Source organism: Caloenas nicobarica, chromosome 6, assembly GCF_036013445.1.
Source record: "Caloenas nicobarica isolate bCalNic1 chromosome 6, bCalNic1.hap1, whole genome shotgun sequence".
Classification (NCBI taxonomy): domain Eukaryota; kingdom Metazoa; phylum Chordata; class Aves; order Columbiformes; family Columbidae; genus Caloenas; species Caloenas nicobarica.
The window spans coordinates 2,363,280-2,382,045 of NC_088250.1; the positions used below are offsets into that span (position 1 = coordinate 2,363,280).

Sequence of the window (18,766 nt, forward strand, 5' to 3'; positions counted from 1 at the left end):
CTTTTCCCTTAATTTACCTAACTTTTATACGCTTACTAGGCAGTTTTCACACTTTTATAGGAAGCGTTTATGAGTTACATGCAGGTTTCTTTCATTCTCCCCCCCCTGTTTTTAAGTTGAAATACTGCGTTGTGTTCATGGATAGGTTCTCATGTGGTCTGGAACTGTAAATCGGTATACACGTAGAACTGGAACTGTACATCAGTATACATGTAGAACACAGAGCGTACCAGTAAGATCAGATGTGATTGTAGAGAGATAGTCCTGTATGTTTCCATTTAGAGGGCGTTGGATAGAAGTCTCTGGATTGGACATACGTCTCTCTATGCTTTCCTAACAGGTTTGCTATGTTTAATTTTGTAGGTTCTCCTAGTTATGTCAAACAAATCTTTAAGGATTTGTGCCTTCTAAAATGCTATGAATTTGTCTTTTATGCTCTATATTTCAAAATCAGACTTGGTATGTTCAGGGTGAGTGCATTCCATCTGTATATATAAATAGTGTCACTAGTTTCATTTGTTATGTGTTGATGTTGCTTTAATTTATTTATTTAATTTATTATTATTAAAAAAAGAAGACTAAGTCACTGGGGAACTGACTATTTTCAAGGGTTTTTCTTCTCCATTGGAACAATGGTAAAAGGATTATTTAATTTTCAGATTTCTATTTGGCCTACAACTGAGGATAGAGAACGTATAGAGCATCTGTAAAATCAGTTCCCTGTCACACTTGTAAAACAGTTTGGATGAATCCCTGAATGTTTTGATACCCATGATGAAATCGGTAAACTTAATAGGAAGACAAGTGTAGGTCCTGAGTGTGTTCCTTGTAGAACTCCTTGGAGCAAACACTCGTCACTTCAGTTAGCTGCATGTGGAAAATACACTCGCATCGATGTAATAAGTCCGTCTAATAAATGTCGATCTGGCAAAGATTTAATTGCAGGATAGAAGCTCCTAGTTTGAAAGTTCAACAGAGATTTTTTTGTAGGAAGGTTTTCAGGAGAGATTTCAAGGCAGGTTAATGGCACAAACAGTGTTATAACCTGCTGGTATTGGAATCATTTAGCTGCTTTAACTTCTTTGTAACATACAAGTTTGGAAGATCATGCCAATGATGTAAGTAGGCAGCATTAGCAAAACCAACAGATAAATCACAAGTATCTTTCCAGGTGAGCAGAAATAGCTCCTTGACTAATGATGGAGATGGGATTTCCACCTGCATTTCGGAAAGTGGAGCATCAGCAGTTCTGTTTTTCAGAACTTGACATCCAGAAAGAGCTTCCTGACTGTGGTGTTACAGTCAGGAATGTTCCTCAGCTGTGGTTTGTGACCCCGTTCTGTGCCCCGTGAAACACCTGTGCTGGCAGAAGGGCTGTTGGGATGCAAGGCAAGCCATTGCCATGGTTACAGCAGAGACAGATTCAGTTCTGTTATTTTAATGTACAGCAAATACTCCAGCTCCAGGCAGGATTTGTGTTATAATACCTGTGAAATAAAAATCTTTGAGTATTGTATGCATAATAATGAGACATTTTTATATTCCACAATGCTGGCAAAATACGTTCAATGTAAATTGTTGTTTAGGGCCGTGGCTGCCATCTGGCTGTTAAACCATTGAACGATACCCCCTTAATTAATAAATATATAAATTTTACCTAAACTAGTCTAGTCTAACAGTGAATATGCCCAATATATTTGCTTATGTAGAATGTTGGTAAGGCTAATTATTATGATCTTCCCTATATGAGACAGCACTTATGCATGAACTTAATTTTAAAATTTTTAATTTTGCATCTGTGGAAATTTAAATTGAGATTACTTGCTTGTATGTAAGTTTTCTGGAAGCTATGGCTGAAATTAGAAGAGGTAAGATTTTGATTGTCTCAACTTCCTTCATATACAATAAAGTCATGATAAACAAAACGATCTGTTTTCAAAAGTTATCAAGAAATTTATTAGTTTATATGGCAGCCAAACTACATTTTATGTATTTTACATATTTTGGTCTAAATAAATAACATACCAGGGTTATGTATGCTGAAAATGATTATAGTAACTTTTAAATCTGTGTTCATCTGCTAGTGCTTGAAAATAAAATAATGTTTGAATATCTCTTCAGCTAGTGTAAATAAAGCTCTTGATTTTTAACAGAACGGTCTGCTGTATTTGACTTTGCTTAGTAAATGTGGCAGCAATGTAATTTTTAATTTCTGGATATTACACTGCAGATTATTTCGGTGCATAGTGTCTGCCAAATTAACTGTTCAATAAGATTAAGTATAAGCTTTGGTGTTTTCATATACTTTGGGTACTTTTTAAAGCTTTAAGGCGTATTTTTTCTTTAGAGAAATAAGAGTGAATGGTAACAAATACTTTTAAGAAATGACAAATCATTCATTACCACTTACTAGCAAAGACTCATTATTAAACCTGTAATTAATACAGTACATTTTTTCTCTTAAAAGCAACACACTTTCTCAATTTCATTTAACAGAACGTTGGCAGGGCTTGAAAGACCTGGGTTAATAGCTTCCCCAGTTCTTTAAAGGATGGTACAGCAAACCCAAGAGCATATGTGTGTCTTGTTTTTTATCCCCATGTTGAAGTCAGGTAAATCACCCTGGCTATATTTTCTGATCCTTCCACAAAAATATAATAAAAGCAAACAAACATGGTTTTGCCTGTGGTAGACTTTAATATGCACATTATAAGTACAGAGTGAGCAGCAGGCTTACATATATTTCAGAATAGTAGTTAGTAAGTATTAAATTGTCGTGTTTTGATCTTCAGTGATGGCCTCCGTTCTTCTTTGGAGGAAAGAGCGCGTATTCAATGCCAAGAGCTACGACAAATGCTGCAAATCCCCACTTGAGTCCCCTGGTAAAGACTTCTGTCAAGGTGACAGGTTTTGCAAAGCCACCCATGTATCTCCAGGCTTCGTTCCTAGAAGAAAAATGAAACCAAAAGAATAAAACAAGATCAGTGGAGCCACTGTACATTACCAGGAATATCTTTGTTCGGAAAAAATACGAAGGTATTTCAACTAGATATACACTCAGACTGTCACATTTCTATCATTTAAGTAACAGGTGTTGCCACAAGTTTAACTCTATGCATATAATTTGAGATACAAGCAGTGCCAGCAAACAATGTCATTCTAGTAACAGAATCGCCTCCCAAAACTGATGTAATTGTTGTCTTCTGGTTTTACTCTGTTTCAAACCAAATCAGAAGCCAGGAGCACATGCCGGGGCTGGAGTAACCAGGAAGGCTGGGCAGTGTGACAGTATCTAGCACAGTTACATCTTAAAACAGAAGGTTTTTCCTAATGTGGAGGCACTTCATGTTTTACAATGTAACACTTAACTATCTTAGGGTCAGAAAAAGCTACTAAAACTCAAAAAAAAAAAAATCTGAAAAGATTGTGTTTAGCTAAAAAGCTACAGAATATTGACAAACCTCTCCCTGCTTTGCCTTACTGTTTTCAACCTATATTGTTATTGAAACATGAGTCACTGCTGTAACTGACTACAACTATTTATGTGTAGCATGACCAGTGTAACCTAGAGAGATGGACACAGTTTGTCTCTTCTGAGCAGTCAAAGTTCTTCAGAAAAGGGAAAAACCCCACCATTTGCATCAGAACCACCATTTCCAGAGAAGATACAGGTTTTTTAAATGAGCACGTCATAGATAATCCTGTTGTGCACATGGTTTCTGTAACTCAGGATGAAGGTGTATTGGCTTGGAAAGTATCTTTTAGTTTCATTTTTCTTCTAGGAATGTAGCCCTTCCTGAACTTGGAAGTGTATGTGCTGAAAGTCAGGTTAATTTACACTAAATTTATGATATTAAACTGTCTGGTTCTTTATGGGAATAAACCTATTGCTTGCTGAAAACAACTTTGTCTGAAGCAAAGGAAAAACCAGAGTGAACAGTGCTTGCACTCCACAGAAACAGAGGCAACGTGAATGTGACACAGGCCTGCAAAGTTCATTGGTAACTGATAATCCTAAACACTCAGATCTCAATCAAAACTATGTTTTACCCTATGCTTACAGCCTTAAACTGTTTCAAAGGAAGTGCCGTCAATCGCAACAACTTTTTAACAGATTACTTATTTGCTCTTACATTTTTCTCCTAGCGATTTGAAGTAAAGCCTTTTCTGCGAAGGCTCCTGGAATAGTTTGCTCATGCGGCTTTTCCCTTCCAGAAGAACCAGACTACACAGCACAAGACATTTAGGATTTGTATTCCCCAAGATTAAAGTGTACTTGAGCAAAGTATTACATAATTCATGATGTGGGAGAAATAAGTTAAGCTCTGTTTTAACAACTGCCTAAATGATCCAGAATTGCTCCAGCTAAAAAAAAGAGGAGATATTCATTGTGGAGTGGGATAAGTTAACAGCTAAAACTTAACTGAAATTCTCACTCATATATCTGAGATGTGTTTTCACTCTTTTTACTAAAGAAAGAATAATCTACAATGACAAGGTCCAGTTGGTGCTACAAGATGACATATCAAGATTATTTTGGGGACTCTTGGACTCACCGAGCCCACGGATCCCTCAGGCCCCGCTTAGCCAGCCTCTCCTGGACCTGTTCCAGCGGAGTGCCCTCTATCTTCCACTGCCTGTAGTCGGGGAGTTCCATTTTGCCATGACCATGGCCATGTTCACTTCTGTGCCCCATACCTACAACGAAAAAAAGAGTTTTTTATTGCTCAGAGAGTATGAGTATTTTCACACACTTGAAAAGAACAATAATACAGGAAAAACAGGGAGGTTACGAGAAATATTCCAAAGCACATAACACTGCACATAAAGCATCTTCTGCATTTGTATGTTGTAGAACAAAGAAACTTTATGCTGCATTTCAGAAGTTGGTGATTAAGCACAATAAGGCAAACTGTGCAGACTGAAGTGTTGCTGTGTTGTGAGTCACTGCCCTCACATCCACAAAGCAGCTACATAAATTTTCTGTGCCGGTGTCCGTAAGTGCACTTTAGGAATAGCAGGGCCCACCAACTTGCAGGCTTTCCAGAGTATATCAAAAAGCTCGGAGTCCAGTTTGGAAATCCCTAATTTAGGTAAGGCAGAGCTCTGACCACTGAGCTCTGAAGGAAATAAAACGAAGGCTTGGCTCCTCAGCTCCTTTTAAGTTGCCTCTAATTCAGTCAAACATAACTGAGGTGATAAACAGGAACAGGTCAGATGGACAAGGAGATGTACCTTACTAGTCATTTCACAAGACTGGGAAATACGTGCTTTATTTAGATACACCTTGGAGAGAACTATGAAAATACTAAGGTTGTCATTAAAAACAGTGATCAGGACAGATGGGAAGGTGAACATTTTCAGTGAGATCATGGACTGCAACAAGATACCACTGGCTTTGAAGTCTCTATTTTCACAAAGCACGTGAGACTTCTCTGAGTCAGGATTTCCTATTTTAACACATATCTGGTCACAAAGAATAGATTTAGAATAATTTAATCATTTCGGTTGGAAAAGCCCCTCAAGCTCATCGAGTCCAACCATAACCCACCCCTGGCACTGCCCCATGTCCTGAGAACCTCATCTCCGTCTGTCCAACCCCTCCAGGGATGGTGACTCCAGCACTGCCCTGGGCAGCCTGTTCCAATGCCCCACAGCCCTTTGGGGAAGAAATTGTTCCCCAGATCCAACCTCAACCTCCCCTGGCACAACTTGAGGCTGTTTCCTCTGGTCCCGGCGCTTGTTCCTGGGGAGCAGAGCCCGACCCCCCCTGGCTCCAAGCTCCTTTCAGGCAGTTCAGAGATCAGAAGGTCTCCCCTCAGCTCCTGTTCTCCAGCTGAACCCCCAGCTCCCTCAGCCGCTCCCATCACACTTGTGCTCCATTTAACGTCCTGAATTTTTAGAAGAACTGACACAATGGTGCCAAGGACACAGTGCAACGCCTGCAACTCCCGAACCCCCAAGCTGGGGAGGCAAGCGAGGGGGATTCTCTTGCAGAGGAAACCTGAATAAGGGCTCGAATGCCCGGAAAGCTCCCCCAGGATCCCCCCAGCCCCCACCCCTGCCACGGAAGCCCAGGCCCCCCGGGCGCGGCGGGTGTCCGTCTAACGGCGAGCGGAGAACGGCTGCGCGAAGCCGCTGCGGCTCCGGGGCAGCAAACGCCTCCGCCCCCCGCTGCCAACCCACACGCAGACCGTCCCGGGCGGGCAGCGGCTCAGGAGGGCCCGGGCCCGCTCCCCTCCCGCCGCCGGCCCCGGTACCTGCCCACTCCCTGACCCTCCTCCAGGACGCAGCCGCCACCCGGAAGCGGAAGTCGACGCGAGGACCGACCGCTACAGGAAGTGCATCCAGCCACGAGGGTTCCGGGAAGTTTCCGTTCCGCTGTCTTGGCGAAGGCGCGGAGGCGGCGCGGCCGCCGCCCAGCCCTCCGCTGCTGGCGGCGCTCCCGCGGCGGTGTAACGAGGCGGGTCCCGCACACGGAGCGGCGGCGTCGGAGGGGCTGGAGCGTCGGGGTCGGGGGGGAGAGGAGGGAGACGCGGAGGAGGAAGCGGCCAATCAGTGCGGGGCTTGTTGGGGGCGGGCGCGGCCCAATGGGCGGGCGCGTTGCTGAGCTGCGGGGTTGCCAGCGGCTGGAGGTGGCGGCGGAGGAGAAGAGGGTGAGGGGGCGGTGGAGAAGAGTGGCCGGTAGCGGGGCCGGTGGGCGGCGGGCGGGGCCTGGGGCGGTGGCCGGGTCTGCCCGCCCCTCCCCTCGCGGCTCGGTCCTTGCTGGGTGCGCGAGCGGGGGCCGTTGTTTCCCCCCGCGCTGCCCTTCCCGCCATCGCCGCTCGCTGAGGTGCGCGGCGCGGCCCCCCCGGCCCTTCCCTGCCCGTGTCCGGCGGCTCCCGGGGCAGCGCGGCGCTGCACGGCGGGCGGGGGAGCACCCGCCGTTATGTAAAGCCCCGGGCCCGCTCCCCCCCGGCCCTGAGCGCGGGGTTCGCCTCGGCTGGGAAGGGGCTGCGGGGGAAAAACCGGAGGCGCTCGCACCGGCACCGGAGTTTTGGTTCTCAGGGGATGTGTCTTAAACGAGCGTCGCTGTTTGTGTCCGCAGGAGAGGCGGGGAGACACCCCTGGTCCTGGGGCTGCGCTGAAGGGTGAGTGCAAGCTGGGGATCCTCTGGGGAGGTGGGAATCCTCTGGGAAGCTGGGAATTCCCTTGGAAGCTGGGAATTCTCTGGGAAGCTGGGAATTCCCCTGGAAGATGGGAATTCTCTAGGAAGGTGGGAATTCTCTTGACAGTGGCTCTGGAGGGAGGTGCTCGCTTGGTTCTGTTGAGCACCCGTCTCTGGGGAGCTTGCTGTTTCACGTGCTGTGTAATTATGAAGTGTTGGTTGCCTTAGTATGTGGGTAATTATTTTTTATGCTCCTTAAGGTTTGAGTATGTAGTCCCCTTTATCTGAAAAGAAGCTGGTAGAAGTTACCTACTCAGCCAGTGATATATAAAGGCTTCAATCATTCCTTGATTGTGTATGATACAGTAACACTCTTTATAGCAGAGTACAAACTCTGTTATTAATTTCTAGTGCTCTTGTAAGAATGAGAATAAACACTGGTTTATAGCAGCATGCTGACAGAATTTTAGGACAGGCTGCAGTGCCTTGTTTCGGTTGTTGTTAACATCCTGATGTAAAACTGCTTCTGGGTTTCAGGTTTGTTTTTTATAGGGACATTGGGAGTGCATGAGAAGAGTTCCAGGAGAAATGCCATGATTGTGTTAATAACAGTGAAAGTGTTCTAAATAGCATGCCATCTGTTTCATCCAGACTGCCTCTGTCTCCTTTCAGCCTTGAATGTTTTTCACTGTGAGCTAAAGTCTGCAAGATTCGGAGCAGTCTGCTGCTCTGGGGATGCAGTGTCAGGGTGAGAGGAGACATGTTTGGTTTTCTGTCACGTATGTGAGGTGGAATTGCAGGAGGGCTCTTTGTGAGGTACCTGGGAGTTAAATCTCTGTCTTACAGAGTGCGAAGCTGTCAGATACCTGTGAAGTATTTCTTGTTTCTTATTGTGGCTGAAGGTTAATGGGTATGTGTTCAAAGTCTGGCTGTTACTGTGGAATGTTGATATTTTCCTCAGAAAAAATATTGTCAGTGACCCATAGACACATTAGGTACCAGACACCTTGGTTTTATTTTTCGAAGGAAAAATGCAAAGCCTTGGTTTTATTTATGGCTTGCTTGTTTGTTTATTTTGTTTCGTGGTGCTTGGAAGCATGGCTTGACTATTTATGCATGGAGCCACACTTGGCTGGTGTTGCTGAGTCTGTCGTCGTGAATGTTCAGTTCTGAGCACAGACTTATCGGCTTTGTGTGACCTGTCGCGATCAAACGGAATCGTAGCAGAGGAGCGTGCTCAGCAAGATTTGTCTTCAAACACACTATTGCTTTCAGGATTTAATGGGGTTCAAAGTAGCTGTTTCTCCCCACCTACATACGTAAAGTCTCTAAATAGGAAAACCGTGTATTTGATAGATTCACTCTACCATGAGGTTGCTTAATATTTTGCTTCCTAAATTCCCTTTTCTTTCAGCATGGACCATACTCTTTCTTTTCAAAGTAAGTCTACAAATAGGAGGGATGTGATCTTTTGGGAATACAGCAGGCTTTTTGAAGCTGTATCTTCACCAAATAAGTGAGTCTGCATAATTTCAAGGGGGCTTACAGTCTTGCTACGACCTGTTTTTGAGAAGGAAACTTCACCATGGTTACAGTGACCATCTGAAGAAATAAATAGTATGCACAAAGAACTAACATAAAGAAAATAAATGTTCATCTTGCGTAACAAAAAAAAAATGCTGGATGTCCTTTAGGAAGGGAAGGTCATTGGGACTCCATGTACAAATAATAAGTACTTTTTGTGGCTTATTCAGTTGCTTTTTTTGTACTGTTCATGGTGGTGATAATTACTGATAATTACTGAACAGATTAAGTGTTCTATGATACAGTTAGGTTGGCATGTATCCAGCCACGCTAGCTATGATTTGCTGGGATTCCTGCTTATGTTGCTAGGCTGGAGGAAGGTGGCAGGGTTTTTTTGAATAGCTTTCAAAAGCCAGTGTTTCCAGAAATTTGTGTTGATGTGCATTCTGGATTAGCAGATTGTGGGATACATTATGGGTGCTGCTCTTCTTTGGGTGTGTGTATCATATTCTCTCTAGCACTGGACTGTTTAGTGGGATGCTCATCAGGATTGTTTTCTGGAGTAGCAAGCCGTGTGACTGATGAACTTGAAGTATTTGCAGTTTTGAGAGGACAAAAGGGGGTTTGGGGGTTGGTGGTTTTTTGTTTGTGTGCGGTTTTGTTTTGTTTGTTTTGTTTGTTTGTTTCTCCCCTTCAGTATCATAATATGTATTTGAACTACTTAAATATTGCATGTTTTTTCCTGAAATTGCATGTTACTTTCTCTGGCTTTCTATTGGTAGTCATTTGTAAGTCATTGGAAGCCTTTTGCCATTTGAATAAAATGGTCAGTCCTGCTTCAATTTCAATACCGATCAAAAAGATCTTTCTTTAGTCCACCTTAGTTTCTTTGGATGTTTTTTAGAAAGCCTGTGAAAGGTGGGGAAGCAAATTATCTTCTCAGGCATCATTAGAGAGCTGAATATTTCATGCATAGTATCTCAAGCGACTGTTTCACTGCTGTTTTGGAGAAATGATGTGCTGGACCAATAGTCTTAGTTTCTTTCTGTGTTGGGTTTGTTTGTTCGTTTGATAACCCAAAGACCGTTCTTCACAGGAACAGCCATACTGGGCTAATCTACTGTTCTCTCTTGAAGCCTAAAGCCCCGAGAACCTGGTGTGTGACAGGACCATTGTTTCCAGTCCCGCTTGTCTCCCACAGCTAAGCAGAATTTGACAGCAGGTGCTTTATTCTCATACTCTTTTCCACGCAAGCATACAGAGTTACTGCTTACGTCAGCTCTCCCAGTCTCTCAGTGGGGATGATGTTTTGTATGGATTTTTATTCTATGGATAGACTTAATTTTTAAAAACCCTTGAGCCTGTGTATGGTTTTTGCGTCTCCCATGTTTTCTGGCAGTAAGCACCATACCTCATGTGTTGTGTGAGTAAGTCATTCCTCTCTTGTGTTTTGAACCTGTTATCTGAGAACTTCATGTGATACTCCCTGTTTTCTGGACAAGGAGGGGCAGAACTGTTTGGCCCTTTCCTAAGTAGCTGATAGGAGTTTAGAATCTTTAAATATCAGGGTAATGTGTTTACTCCAACACTTGTCTGGGCAGGAAAATAATTTTAGATTCCATTATTTTCTTTATGCTTCTTCCCTTATATGAAAATATGGACTGGTATCAGGAAGTGGAGCTGGAGGCTTCCCCCAGTGACTCCTGGTGAAGCACATCGTGCCACAGAAGTGATCATTTCAGAACAAGTCCTGTGGCTCTTGGCAGGAGGAGCTGATCTGAGCAGAGACAGTCACCGACAGCACAGTCTGACTTGCTACTTCAATCGGTTATTTCCGTTTCCAAACAGAATAATTATGAGAAGGAATTCTTTATTTAATGCTGTTTTCCACAGTGTTTCCTTTGCAGTTCTTTGCTTGTAGTGGATAACATTTCAGGCACAGTTGTGTTGCAGGAAATGTGAACTTCTGAGTTTTGTAGATTGTTCAGACATTTCACGTAGTCTGTAAAGGTAACTATAAAGTAGAGACGATGACTTTCTTAAAGATTTGCAGTTGTCAGGTATTATCGCAATGATCTGGTTTTTTTTTTACTGATTCTTTCTTTTGTCTTCTTCTTTGGCAGAAGTAGAGAGTCTTAAAAAAGGGAATTGCAGGATGCTTGAGCTTGAAAGGGACCTCTGGCGATCATGTAGTTCAACCCCTTTGCCCAGGGCAGGTTCCTCAGGACATTGCCCAGCTGGATTTTGAAATCTCCAGAGGCTCCACAGTCTGGGTGACTTGTTTCAGTGTTTAAACACCCACATGCGAAAGAAGGTTTTTCTTCTGTTTAACTGGAATTTCTTATATTTCCATATGCAGGCAGTCCAGCTTGTTCTGCTGCCCACTGCCTATGTCAGGTCTGCAGCCTTGACCTGCTGGTGCAATTTGGTAGAGCTATACGGATTGTATTCAACTTTATTAACTTCCTTTTGTGTGAAAGTAGAGCGTCAGAGACATTTGGAAGGAGATCCCACTAGGGTAATGAAATAAATGTCAGGTGAATAATTTGCAAAGTGGTAAACTATTTATCTGTCTATTTATTTATTCATTTTTCTCTCAGTGCTGAATATCATTACTCGGAAAATGCTGAGTGCGCTGACTGAATGACACTGTTCAGCACAGGACCCGATGGAGATGGTTGGAGCAGCTCAAACCTGTTAAAACATTTCTCCAGGAGTGCACTCTTTCTATGTATTCTGTTTTGGTTTTTATGGGTTTTGTGCCTTTTTTTTTTTTCCCCACTTGACAGAGTACTTAATGACATCTCATTTAATGTTGTGCAAGTTATACCTGTGTTTGAGAGTGAACTTTGCAGTCCAGAAATGCTGTCCATGTTCTTGTGTGTAATCTCCATAACATAACGAATCTTTCTATGTTTTTATTTTACTTAGAGTGATTCTTCAGCAAACTGGTTAGGTCTTCTCTGTTGATGTCTGTGTTATGTATGGTTCATGAGTTCTTTAAATAGTTATATGTTACTGTTCCTCTGAATTATATTTCAGTGACATGTGTGACTTGGACATTTGTGCAGGCTGCATGACTGTAGTTTGCTGATTCATACAGGGCAATTTTGATACTTCTGGGATATTTTTTTTCTATTTCCATTCCCTATGTTGAGTAGTTTATGAACTTTAAAATGTAACTGTGTTTAAGGTCTTCCTCCCCTCTTCTGCCCTGCCTTGACCCAGATTTGGGTTGGAGGAATTATTCTGCATCTGTCTGGAAAAACAGTAAGAAAGTTTAAAAGAATGATCTTATTTTTCATGGCCATTCAGCTGAGAAGATATTGGGTTGAAAGATAATGAGGTGAAATGTGGAAAATTTGCTTGTGTTTTTCTCCTTCCTGACCTCATCTATTTCCTTTTTATTCAAACAGGCTGGTTATTTCTGAGAGTTCTGGTGTCTGTTTCCTCTTTCCATCTCCTCATCTCATTTTCTGCTTTATGCTTTCTGTCTCCCTTTAGGTTTGAGAATATCTTGAGCTTGAGGAGAGGCTGGAGAGCAGCCCCTCTGCGTGCCTGCTTCTGTTCTGATTTGGAACAGGGCCACGAGGGAGAAAATTTCATTTAGAAAAAATTCTGAAGAGGCTCGTAGTAGCTTTTTCAAGCAACTTTCCTCAATATCCAAAGCACAAGATTTTTGGAGACACGTGGGCATAAGTGTAGCAGATTTTATTATAGAAATAGCTTAAGTGAGCTTATCTCTGTACATTTAAATATGATACTTCCTGCCTGTGAATACAAATTAGCTAGAAATTATTTTTTTAGAGTGTTTTAAACATGAACTTTGCGAAGATCTGACATCTTATGAGCAGTGTGCCCCGTGTGGAAGCTACACTGGTAATTCCACCATCTGCTTTAGACACTGTGGTGGCAACATCGTGATGGTTGGCCATAGGAGGGTCAATAACCTTCTAGCTGAGATAGCTTTCAGCAGGTAGGAGGCTTTTATGTCAACTTAGTTATGGAGTGAGCAATTTATCAAGCATCCTAGTGCATGCTATCAGAGTGGGGCAAAGAAGAAAAATCAAAATATTAAACTCTGAGTTTTGATATCTCTTTATTACCCCAGGTTACAGATACACTTTTTTGAAAAAAAAAAAAATTGATGCTTCTGTATATGAGTGGTGTCTCTCGTGCCTTATGGTTGGGAACACACGTGCAGTTAAAAATAGTAATTTAAAAATGGTCCCTACTTACAGTGGTTGTTGTACTGCTCTTTAGTATCCGCACGTAGTTTAATGCAAGATGTCAAATCACTTGATGAGTGTGGATACCTGCTATCCAAATTTTGCAGGTGGAAATTCTTTGTGCTTCTGGCACAGCTGAAGTCAATCCTAAGATTTATATTTACTTCTGCAGAATTAAGGTCAGAGTGTGAATTTCCAGGCTTCTGTCCTGATGATGTTGCTTTGCCAAAATATGTAAAACTGAACTTCAGGAGACAAAACTACCGCTTGTGTTTGTAGCTAGAACCAAGTCTCGATAGTACGAGTCTTTCTTTGTACAACGGCAATAGCATAAGAGTGAGAGGGGGTGTTAGTATCTTTTAAAACTCAGAGTGTTTTAATAACAGCTGTGGGATAGACAGAGGATTGCTTAAAGTCCATTTACTTCAGTGAAATTACACAAGAAGTGACTGAGGAGATTGTTAAGTAATAATAATGTGCCCTTTTACACAGAAATGCAAGGCATGCTGCTGAAGGGTTTATCCCAGGAAAAGCTCCTTTTTCTCTGTGTGTAACAGTGGAGAACTTTCCATTGCTTTTGTTTTTTTGAGATGTTCGGTGGAGCCAGAACAGCATAGAGACGTGAGCTAAATATGGACACAGAGGAGAGGGAGGGGGGTTCCATGTGCAGTGGAAAAATGACTAGTACCTTCTGTGCACGGATATTTTATTTTAAGCTGCTCGATTCTTGTTCTTAGTGTAGAACAGGCCTTAGCCAAAATTGTGGAGCTTCCAAAGCTGCTTCTGGATTGTAAGTTGTGTGTATCAAATTCTAATTGATATGTAACTGACAAACCGGGATACCTGATGGTCTCTCTTCAATGTTGCATCTGTGCAATAGTTTCTAATATAGGAACATCTGTAAGTTTCTGGGAGTTATTAAACCATATTTGTGGTAGTTCTTGCCAAGATGGCAGCATGAGGTGCTGTTTTCGTCAGAAACGAGACCTTCTTGGATTGTTACAGTCACTTCAGCCATAGAAAAGAGTTTTTGAGGTATCTGGGTGTTTGAATCATTCAGATGGCAACTGCGTTATACACGCGTATCTTGTGTTCCAGGAATCACTGCACTAAGCTCTGAGTGCATGTTTTGCTTTTTCCCTCTCTATATAGGCTAGATCTTTTCCGTTAACTATAGGTCTACTATGGCTTTTAGCAGTTGGTTTTTACAGTTTACATAGCAAAGCTAAACCTACTGCACTAATTTCCCTTTTAAATTTAAATTAAAATGGTAGCATTTTATGTCTAGTTTTTAACTTGACAAGTTAGCCCAAAATTAAACTGTGGAATTTTAAGGAAAATAGTTTGAGATGCTGTAATAAATTCCATAGTAATGTTTATACAGTAACTTTGTTTGAATTTTACTCTTTTTTGCTTAGATAGTTCAATATTGAAATTGAGTAAAACTCGTGATGCTAAAGCAGAAAAACAAATGTGCAACTGTGGGATTTCACATTTGTTGTGCACAAAGCCCTAATCAGGTTAAGGTCTGTAGAAGGATTCCAGGCTGAATTAAGGGTCAGTGGCCAATACTAATTGCTGCCGAAATTGTGTAATTAAGTATTGTGTGATTGTCACAAGGGGTTTTTTGTGCGTGTGTGTCCCCTTTGCTTTATTCGGTGACATGTAATTAACCAGATGTTAAAGGTTGTTTTTTATTTCCTCTGCGCCCTTTTTCTCAGACTTGCAGAAGTAGGAGGAAGTTCAGGAAACTGAAGTGAGGAGGAGGAGGAGGAGGAGGGTGCCTCTAGGTGTTCGTTTCATCTAACAAATTCAGATTTGTGTGTGGGTGTGACGGTCGACTGCTCTTCTGTGCTGCTGATGCTCCCATGCTCGGAACCTACCAGAGACTATTTGAAAGCTTATTTTGAGAACAGCTTGTTGGACTTGCGAGAGAGAGGGAGGAACAGATCTTCAGTGGGCATTATCATGCTGACTAGGAAAACATAATCACCACTTAAAGAGTTTTCAGCTTTATCAAGTTTTGAGGTATTTCAAATTCGTATTCCAGTGGGTAGGTTTTGATGGAAAATTTTTTTTCCTACGTGTACTGCCTTTATGCAAAATTCCGTAATAGTGATTTTTATTGCTATTTCTCTGAACTACCAGGGCATTCTGCTTTAGTAATGTGTGTTGACTTTGAATAGATGGTGATTGTTAATCTCTTTGTTTCTGTGGATGCAAGCTTTATAGCTTTCTGAAGTGCGTAATGTTGCTGTAAGTAAATTCTGCATGTGTATGCATATGTGTCGCATCTGTGGAAAAGAAAAAAGGTTTTTATTAGCATTTACTTTTTTATTGCAGGAAAATGTTTGAAGTGACAGTCTGCAAGTCCACTGTCTGTATCCTCGGTATTTCTAAACCTTCTGTCTAAGTTGCCCTTGAAATTCTGTGTGTGTTTTGTGAAGCATGCTGTATGAAGGGTGTTCGATGAGTATATTCTTTACACCAAAAATGTGTAATCTAACAATTTCAAGTGCCCGGTGCTTCAACTTCGGTAAATGCTGCTGATTCCTATCAGCACAGTTGCATTAGGAAACAGAAGAGTGACATTTTTAACAGGCTGTTTAATTAAATTCAGGCTTTAACTAAAAATTTTTTACTATTTGTTTGAAGAGAATGGACTGAATTTTCTGTATTGCCAATATAATTAATAAAAAAAGTATAAGATCATGAACTTTACCTAGATGGGCAGTGTGACTTAGCTGTAAAAGAATAAGGAAACTCTTTATGTTTAGTGTAGTTCATGTGGATGTATTTCTGTTTCAAGTAGATGTAATATATAGGATGTGCTGAAGAAGAAAAATGTTGCAAAAAGCAGTAATATAACTCTGGCATATTTGCATATAAGGCCATCTCTAGTCTTTTTTCCAAAGGCAAATTTACTCTGGAGACTTGAAGGAAGGAAAAACACTGTTCTACCAACTGCTTTTGAAGCTTGTTTTTAGCAGGAAAACTATTTAGCGTTACAAACAAAACCTCAGAGCTTCTCTATGGCTGAGGTCATGTAAAAATGCCTGAGGTTCAGAACATCGAGGCCTCCGTGAGAATTTCTGCTGGGTTTTTTTTGAGTGCAAGAAAAGATCCTTGAAAACCTAGAACACTGTAAAATTGACCATGTCTAAATAAAGTCCATTCCACCCTCCAGGAGGAAGGGTACCCATGAAGCTAACTGCATGGATTTTTCAATGCTGCCTGCTAAATCTGTAATTTTTTCATAATCTGGAAAGACTCCTGCTTTCAGAATGTACATTAGGACAGTATTGGGCAAAAAACTTTTAGTTTTATTCAGGCTATGAGTGGGGAAAAATGCATGAAAATAGTCGTGTGCATTTCATATCTGGCTCTTGCTCTTTCTGCAGTGTCTGATGGGGAAACAGGGCTGTGCATTTCAGTTGGAGTCATCAAGGCTATACCTGTGGAAGGCTGCTCTCTTGTTTTATATATACTGATCTATAGCTTAGATAAATGAAAAGCGTTGTAGAAAGTCTTGCCTAACAGAGCGCATAAAAGATGTGGTCGATTTAAGTTATTCGTGCTGGGTTACATTACGTTCCTAAAGAGATTGTATGCAAAGCTTTGCCCTTGAAAAAAATACTTTAAATTTCAGATTAAAGAAAAACCCAAACCACAAAAAACAACCCAACACATCCCCCCCAAGAAACACCCCCACAAATGTTAGTAACTTAGTGCTCTTCACTATTTTAAAAATATATTTTAAAAAATAACCGCTTCACACAAACTAGCCTTTACTGACAACTGGTCAGTCTCTATTCTGTTCTAATATTAGTTTAACAGTGGAAGAATAACAACTGTGTAAACAATATGCATTGTGTTTAACTATTCAACAGTGAGGATTAATTATTAAACTCATCCCAAGACAGAAGGAGAAACTGGTGTAGTTGTCGCACCAACACAGGCCGTGGAACTTCTTGCTCTGGAGGAATCCCACTAAAGTTAGTCGGGTTGGGCATGAGCATCAGTTTTTGTAGCACAGTCATTTTAATCAATGGGGGCGACTATGTGGGAGGTTATGTTGAGGTAGCTCTTAATGGATTGTCTTGTACAGAATTAAGATGGTCAGGAACATGTGTTACTACTTAGGTGTGGAATTATGTTCTGAATTGTGCGGTCTGACTAATCTCGATATACGATAACCGTGTTTCTCTTCTCATTTTGTGGGATTGTCCTTTGCAGTTCTTAAAATCCCTTTCTGACTTTCAGAAAGCAAGTGTGAGAGTGGAACTGATTGACACTGAAAGAATACTGTGACATGGAAGAAGACAAGTTGTCTCCTGTAAAGTAACGACTGGAAGTAGTAAAGTCAGCGACGATCTGAGCAGTTTCGACTCCGGAAGCTGAAGCAGATCCGATATTTCTGGATTCTTGATGCTAGACTGCCTCTGAACAGCAGGCAGCCTCTGCTGCTTGGGACAGGATTTCTGTGGGAACAAAATCCTCATGTTCTGCGCGCAGCACTCGGCTGCCTTGCCTGTCCCCTTAGGTTGAGCCCAGGAGATTGGTGCTGTTCTGGTGTCATCTTGATGAGTAGCGCTGAGATCAGTGCTGTTCCTAACTATATTTGTTGTTCAGTTTGCTTTTTAAAGTCTGGGAGCTTGTATGGGAAAAGCGGGACCAGAATATCAATCAGAATTAATTTTATCGTTGAAAATTGTGCATCTTGAATGTGAATGATGCATCTGGGTCACATTTATGAAATTTATGGCATCATGCAATAAAGGAATAGATGCGCATGGACCTTTTACTCTGGCACTTTGAAAGTTTATGTTGGAGCTATGTATTCTTGCTGTATCATTTAAAAACCAGTAATATGACATAATTTTAGCTATAACTGAAGTGAATTCGGCTAAATTTGAAGATTCCACTCATCTAAGAGTTTATGGATGTGTAAGTGTATGGGTGGGGAGGGAAAAATCTGTCACCTCATATTCAGTTACTCACACTCTACTTCCTGGAGCTGAGGGCTTTATAGAATGAGGGATTTCATTCCTTTCAGGAGAGGATCCTTTAGGTTACATCTCTTTGGAAATATTTAGGGTGGAAGAAAGGAGGTTAGGTAAGTTAATTAGTGAATATGTAACCTAAATTCCAGTTTGTGTGAATTACAGTTGGTAGCAGATGCTGCAGCAAGAAATATGTATTGATATTTTATTGGTCTGGAATTGATAGAGGACTTAATTTTTTAGGGCTGTTTTCATAATGTAACAGGCATTTATTTCCATCATGGGAAGCTGTTGAGAATCTACAGTTTGTATTTCTAGAACTGTTTCTGCATGCATTTCTTTCCTTTGCAGGCGAGGTAGTGATCTTTCCCAGCACAACACTTGCCGTTCTGTTCCAAAGGATGTGGTGAGGGATTTTTGGTGCTGTGGTTTTTTGTGGAGTTATTGTTGTTGTTGGTTTGGTTTTGGTTTCGAATTTTGTTTGGTTTTGTTCCCCCAGAAATTCTGTATCAAGGTTTCTCTGAGCTTGTGCCTGTTCATTTTCAGTACGTAGCACTGAGTGTCTCTTAACTGTGGTTTTGCAAGTGGTAGTTTGCTAGATTTTTTTTAACTTAGTTTGTGAACCCAAACTGTGAACCAAGAAGGTGTTTTGGAGAGGTAGGGTTACATGGAAAGTCATTTGCATGGAAACGTTTTAGTAAGTAAAGAAATTAATGAGTTGCAGACAAACGAGCATAGGAAGAGTTATTGCATATGAAGGGATGCAAAGGGAGGCTGAGCTGGTATTGTCCAGTGTAGGATGGGTTATCACACAGGATCCTGAGAAGAGCATGTTTTAGGTTCAGTGTAGGATGCCTACATGA

General features: G+C 41.5%; 2 protein-coding genes across 4 annotated transcripts in view; one reads left to right on the forward strand and one right to left on the reverse strand.

Moving 5' to 3' along the window:
- Positions 1-2,674: 2,674 nt before the first annotated feature.
- On the reverse strand, positions 2,675-6,445 carry NDUFB3 (NADH:ubiquinone oxidoreductase subunit B3). Its single transcript, XM_065637981.1, has 3 exons — positions 6,261-6,445; positions 4,557-4,698; positions 2,675-2,945 (listed from the first exon to the last, which is right to left on the reverse strand). Exons 2-3 carry the CDS (start codon positions 4,694-4,696, stop codon positions 2,789-2,791), a joined length of 297 nt encoding a protein of 98 aa, XP_065494053.1. The 5' UTR covers positions 4,697-4,698; positions 6,261-6,445; the 3' UTR covers positions 2,675-2,788.
- Positions 6,446-6,622: 177 nt separating this feature from the next.
- Positions 6,623-18,766, forward strand: part of HYCC2 (hyccin PI4KA lipid kinase complex subunit 2) — a 51,807-nt gene continuing 39,663 nt past the window's right edge. For all 3 annotated transcript variants that reach the window (XR_010606388.1, XM_065637872.1, XM_065637873.1), the window contains exons 1-2: positions 6,623-6,656; positions 7,088-7,130. The gene's annotated coding sequence lies outside the window, so the exon portion shown is untranslated. The remainder of the gene's footprint in view (positions 6,657-7,087; positions 7,131-18,766) is intronic.

Coding starts and splice junctions, on each gene's coding strand:
- NDUFB3 (XM_065637981.1), bottom strand. CDS start 4,696: ATGGGGCACAGAAGTGAACATGGCCATGGTCATGGCAAAATGGAACTC. Junction 2,946..4,556: donor CTGAGGGATCCGTGGGCTCG/GTGAGTCCAAGA, acceptor TTTTTCTTCTAG/GAACGAAGCCTGGAGATACA.